General features: G+C 48.6%; 1 protein-coding gene across 2 annotated transcripts; it reads right to left on the minus strand.

The window, feature by feature from the left end:
* Positions 1–3,799, minus strand: SRSF6 (serine and arginine rich splicing factor 6). Of its 2 annotated transcripts, XM_060030770.2 has the most exons (6): positions 3,536–3,773; positions 3,161–3,309; positions 1,743–1,867; positions 1,390–1,598; positions 1,081–1,164; positions 1–975 (listed from the first exon to the last, which is right to left on the minus strand). In XM_060030770.2, the coding sequence occupies exons 1-6, from the start codon at positions 3,640–3,642 to the stop codon at positions 612–614; spliced, it is 1,038 nt and encodes a 345-aa protein (XP_059886753.1). In that variant the 5' UTR covers positions 3,643–3,773; the 3' UTR covers positions 1–611. The 2 variants fall into 2 exon arrangements, 1 of the variants encoding a protein (XP_059886753.1); XR_009522069.1 differs by lacking the exons at positions 1–975; positions 1,081–1,164; positions 1,390–1,598 and adding an exon at positions 2,211–2,478 and having other exon boundaries at positions 1,742–1,867; positions 3,536–3,799.
* Positions 3,800–5,845: the final 2,046 nt, after the last annotated feature.

A 5,845-nucleotide genomic window follows, 5' to 3' on the forward strand; every position in this document is an offset into this window, starting at 1 on the left:
TGTTATCCAAATTGAATAATTTATTGCTGGTCTGAGACTTGCCTTGTTTTACACTTAAGTAGAATTTACATTACTTCCACAGATAGCAGATAATCAGTATTTGAAGGAATTTAAGAGTGACCTATTCAATAAGGCAATCATCTTGGTAGCAAACTTTTATTGAAATCTTACATAACTCAAGCTTTATAAAAAGCCAACATAATTGCAAATTGGGTTCTCCCTCTAAAGCCTTAAGTGTTCAAAGCTTGAAACGGTTAATTTAAAATTAAGCAAACAAATATAACAATGACAGAAACCCCTGCAGCAGATGCTGCTGAAATACTTAAAAAAAAAATCTAAATGAGCTTAATCTTTACAAAAGTTATTTTAGCTCAAAAGCTATAAAATCAAAGTTATCTTAATTCTACAAAGGGAGAAGATCTTTGATTTCATGCCATTTCTTTAGAATCTCATCTTTTTCATCAAATTTGGCTACAAATCCAATTTTTGTATGCCCCTGTTTTCGGGAGACTCTTCTTGCAGAAGAGGCCAAGTACAAACGTGGAAGAGTAACTGCCTAAGCAAGTAGGAAAGTGTTCCGTAATAGTGTGCAAAGAATGTAGAGTTCTGGGTTAATCTCTGGAACTCGATCTGGATCGTGACCTTGACTTTGAATGAGATCTAGAATGGGATCTTGAAGCTCTTTTTGGTGGAGGGGACACAGAACGGGCCTTTGAGGGTGGAGCAGGTAGGGGTGAATTGGAACGAGACTGGCTCCTTGATCTGGACTTTGACTTTATATCACCTTTCCCATTTTCTTTGGGGGAACGAGATCGAGAACGAGACCTGCTTCGAGATTTCTCATATTCATCCTTCGATCTGCTCCGAGAGCGCGAACGGGAGCCTCGATCAGACTTAGGTTTAGATTTGCTTTTTGATCTAGATTTCCTGCCTTTTGAACGAGAACGTGATCGACCTTTGCTCCGAGACCTGGATCTAGACAATAAAAGCCAGATTTTTTTTTCAGTACCTTGCCAAACACATAAGCACTCTATAAACATAAAGTATGTAATTCAGAAAAACACTCAAGGACACATTTACCGGGAGCGACTTTTTGAGACACTTCGAGATCTACTGCGGCTGCTCCTACGACTCCTACTTCGTGACCTTCTTCTAGACCGTGACCTGTAACAAGAAACGTGACAATAAATCTTTATCTCAAGACATCTTGATGTGAATGTTTGTACAATTTATGAAAAATAGACTAACCAACAATTGCTCCAATGATGCAACAAAAGAAACTAAGAACTGACCTAATTTCAATTAAGCAGCAATTGAAGTACTGCTGACTGAATTTTTCTTTGTGGCAAATACTGTTTCCTCCCTTCTCCATATCCTTCAATAAGTTACCTTGATCTGCTTCCAGAATAAGACCGCCTGTGGCTTGTTCGTGGTTTATCTTCAATTAGTCTAATATTTCTCCCATTGATTTCCGTACCATCCAGCTTATCCAAAGCACGCTTCATGTCAGAGTAGGAGCGAAACTCAATGACGCCTTCATTTGTGCGTTCTTTGTGAGCATCCGCATAGGTTACTTCACCTGCTTGTCTCATGAAATCCTAAAAAGAGCAACAAGACTGGTCAGACCCAAAAATCTAAAGAGAAAACAACTATGCGTTAAATCCAATCCTCAGAAATGAAAGAGCAATACAAAACCCTACCTTTTAACCATTAGTCATATTACCTCACATCATAGCACTCACCTTTAAATCTTGCCAACTGCAACGACTAGAAAGATTTTCTACAATAAGCCTGAATTCTGTGCGTACAGGTGGTCCATATTTGTCTCTGCCAGAGGTTCTCCGACTGCTGTATCCACCTCCACCACCTTTATCACATGAAGAGAACAATTAGATGCTTTGTAGTGATAGGGATACAAGTTTTTGAAAGTTAGTACAAACATATCAACTTTTATTTACTGGAGTAGGACTTTGCTACTATATTGCTAAACCTTTGATACAGTTGTGATTTGCCATAAATTAAATTAAGGGCAAGTCAAATAGACTAAATCCAACTAAACTCTCCTACATTCTGTTAGAAAGTGACTGCTCCTTTATTCAATTTACCTCGCTAAGTTTTATTTTACAGAACATTGTAAAATATAAAACTTAACTGATTACATGCATTTCTACATTTTACAAAAATGTTTACTAGTTACACTAAGTACTTACATCACAGTGTGAGGTTTTTGGTGGTGGTTTGGCCACAAAACACGCAAGGTAACAGTCACCTAGTTCAGATTAACCAGTTTTGTCTAACCCTTGGAATCCTCACCATCACCCTGCGTCTAATGGCAAAAGGCTGCTGTCGTCATGGCTTCCGGTAAGGTCAGCCAAAGGGTCATAGGGCAAGGGTCACACAATGTATGGAAAAGCCAAGGCCAATCAGGAAAGGCAGTCATCTTAGCCTCAGTGGACACAGCCTCAGCCCCATTGGTCACTTTCAAATTGAAACATCAAGGACTTGTTAAAAAGTTTGAATTCAACATGCAACAATTTCAACATCAAACATTTAACATAACCAAAAATCCCCCCACCTCCTCCCAATAACATGCCCCAACTAGTTCAAATACAGCATAAAGCTCATTTAAATCTACTTTGTGGTAGACTACCACATTACTTCTAAAGAATATTTCCTTTGGCCCCCGCCAATTCGAATAACACTAAAATCTACTCTTAAAACCCCACCCCCTTTCCCGCCCCGACCCCACCTCCACCCCAGCCTGTCCCCAAACTTCTAGGCTAAATCATTCACATTCCCAGCTAATGCACTGACAGGTAAGTAAGGGGCATGCAACAAATACAGCCATCCCTCACTTCCTCCGTAGGCAGAGCCCACGACAGTGCTGACAGGGGCCCAGCACGTCACCCCCTCCCAGCTTAGCAACCCCGCCCCCAAACACCCAAACCCTGGCTAGGCAGAACCCACCACCCAATCCCCGCGCTCCGGCGTCCCGTGTCTTCACCGGGCAGGCGTGAAGGCAGCGGGCCCCGGGGACACCCGAGTCAAACGACCCCGGCCACCGCGCCTGCCCGGCTGGGAGGCCCCACCCCGGCCCCCCTAAGCCTGCGCCCGCCCCCCGGGGTCCCAAGGACGCGGAGCGCGCGGGGGTGGGACTCACTGCGGCTTCCGTAGCTGTAGCCGTCACGATCGCGGCGCGGGCCCCGGGCGTGCTCCACGATCACGCGCTCGCCGCAGAGCTCTTTGCCGTTCAGCTCGTAAACGGCGTCGTCGGCGTCGCGGGAGTCCTCGAACTCCACGAAGCCGTACCTGAGGGGCGGTGCGAGGGCGGCAGACCGGCGGGAGTCGTTAGGCCGGGGGCGCGCACGCACGCGCCCCCGCTCCCCCCGCGCGCTCCCGCAGCCCCGCGCCGCCGCCATCTTGGCGGCCCTGCCACGCGGCGCCGCGGCCTTGGCCGTCTCGTCCTTCCGATGTTGCCCTGCCGCCGCAGGCCCGGGGCGCTGCGGACGGACGTGGGCACCCAGGCCAGACTCACCCATTTTTAAGGTCTATTTCGAGAAGGCGGCCATAGCCACTGAAAAAGCGCTGGATGTCCTTCTCCCGGACGTTGTAACTTAGGCGTCCTATGTAGACGCGCGGCATGTCCGTGGCGGGCGAGGGGCCCGAGGGCTGGCTGTCGAACGGCGGACCGCAAGGCAGAAGCCGCGGCGCGGGTGCGGGGACGGCGAGAGCCCGGACACACACCTCCCTCCGCAGCGGCGGCCGAGTCCAGCCACACAATGGTGCGCGCGCGCCTGGGCTACGCTATAAGGGCGGGCGGCTGTGGGTGGGGCCCGGCGTGTGGCGTCAGCGCGCTGCACCTACCCTCCCGCGCTTTAAGCCGGAGCGCTGGGCGCGAGGGTGACTTGCGAGTTCTTCGCCCGCCAAGTTTCGGGGAAGTGAGGTGCTACCAGCTCACCGAATTTTCTCCACACATCCTTGTGAACGTCGTATTCCGTCTCCAGCCGCGGACCTGTTTTCTAATTTGTACTTAAAATAAAAAACCGAACCGTTCCTCTGTGTGATCTCTCCAGGACGGGCGCTAGGAGAATCCCTTTTTTCATTGGTTCTCGGGGTTGTCATAATAGGCCTCCGCGGTCTCTGATTGGTCCTGGGAAACGAGGCTCGAATTTTCTCCGCGGGTCGTCCGGCTCACGCTCGGCTGGTGGGGAAGGTGCTTTCGGACACAGTCGATTAGGTACCCTTTTCCACAGCGTACGAGGTTTGCGCTCCGAGGTCGTGGGGACCCGGCCGGGCGCGCACAGCCCTGCTGGCTTCTATCCCTCTTGGTCTCAGAGCCGTCATCGTGGTCTCACAGCCGTCATCGTGGTCTCACTTCACCGCCTCCCTGTACGTCCACCTCTCCTTCCATGGGTCTTTCTTGGAGCACTGGCACCTGGAGCCACCTATAGATTGAGGTGTATATGGCAGTCTCACGCTCGCTGTAATTGCCGACGAAAGGAGCAGGGCCAAGGCCTCTGGCCCAAGAAAGTTGAGCAAGACCTGGCAGTCCTGCCCCAGAGGTACGCTCATGTTCTCCCCACTGTGGAGAGTCCGTTGTCCCAACGCGATCCCTTCCCCCATTGGTTTGGAAGGCATCTTATCTATGTGGCAGAAACGCACATTTTGGAGTTTATCACTAGAGATGCCATTTAAAGCTGGAGAACTAGATGAAAACCACAGAGGGATAAGTTTAAGTGGAGAGCAGAAGACCCTGGAGTCCTCTGAAACTTCAGTTCAGGAAAAGGTGCTGGGAAGAAGTGACCAGAGAGGTGGGAAGGAGAGCTGGAGGGCGTGGTGTCACACAAGCTGAGGGGAAATGGCATCACGGGGATAATACTGGCTGTTTAGGTATCTCCGTATATTCCAGCTCTTCGTGAGTGGGGCAACCTTGATATTCTACAGGTTCTGTTGAAAGGGGGCGATTTTGCCGCCACCAGGGACATTTGGCAAAGTCTGGGGGTCTGTTGGCTATCATGACTAGGGGAGGGGGAGTGTTAATAACTGGCATCTGATGGTAGAGGCTACACTGTCTGTACTTAAAGTTAGGTAAGTAAAATATATAGGTGGATCTTAAAAAAGTTGTGTGTGGCATACAGTAATTAGGGAAAGAAGAATTAACGGGATAACCTTTTTTTCACTCATTGAATTGTCAATATTTTAAAGTTTGTTCAAATTCATTGTTGGAGGGGAATTCCCTGGCTGTCCAGTGGTTAGAACTCCATGCTTTCACTGCCTTAGCGCACAGGTTTGATCTCTGGTTGGGGAACTAAGATCCCACAAGCCGCGCAAAAATTCATTGTTGGCAAGAGGTGAACCAGGAAATGCCACTCTGAACATTCCTTTTGGGAAGGTAATGGGGTGGTACTTAGAAGCATATGGGGAGTGGGGTGTCACCTCCTCTCTCCTTTCAGTTCATTTGCCCAAAGAGAAAGATGTAGCTGATGTCCTCCACACTCTCTCACCCCTCTTTCTCCAGAGCCCAGTGACTACTCCTTTTTTTTTTTTTTTGGTCGCGCAGCAGCATGCAGGATCTTAGTTTCCCGACCAGGAATTGCAATCATGTCCCCTGCAGTGGAAGCACTAGACTGCCAGGGAAGTACCACCCACTGACTACTCTTAACAAAAAATTTGAATTGCCTAAGAGGAAACAGTCTCAAGTAGCATCATTGAAGGGAGTGTTGGGTCATCAGCTTTCTGTGGAGTCTTGCTGATAATCTAACTCACCTCTGTTGATATTTTGGAAGAACAACTCAAAGGAGAAATGATGGATGTACAGCATGTGGCGGTGTCTGAAGTGTCTATA

The sequence above is a fragment of the Delphinus delphis genome, chromosome 15, assembly GCF_949987515.2.
Source record: "Delphinus delphis chromosome 15, mDelDel1.2, whole genome shotgun sequence".
Classification (NCBI taxonomy): domain Eukaryota; kingdom Metazoa; phylum Chordata; class Mammalia; order Artiodactyla; family Delphinidae; genus Delphinus; species Delphinus delphis.

What these genes read in the sequence shown, in the direction of transcription:
- SRSF6 (XM_060030770.2), bottom strand. Translation starts at nt 3,642, where the DNA reads ATGCCGCGCGTCTACATAGGACGCCTAAGTTACAACGTCCGGGAGAAG. An exon ending in GCAGTTGGCAAGATTTAAAG is followed by an intron (nt 1,599 to 1,742) that starts GTGAGTGCTATG and finishes TGCTCTTTTTAG; the next exon opens with GATTTCATGAGACAAGCAGG. An exon ending in GTCTCAAAAAGTCGCTCCCG is followed by an intron (nt 976 to 1,080) that starts GTAAATGTGTCC and finishes TTTATTGTCTAG; the next exon opens with ATCCAGGTCTCGGAGCAAAG.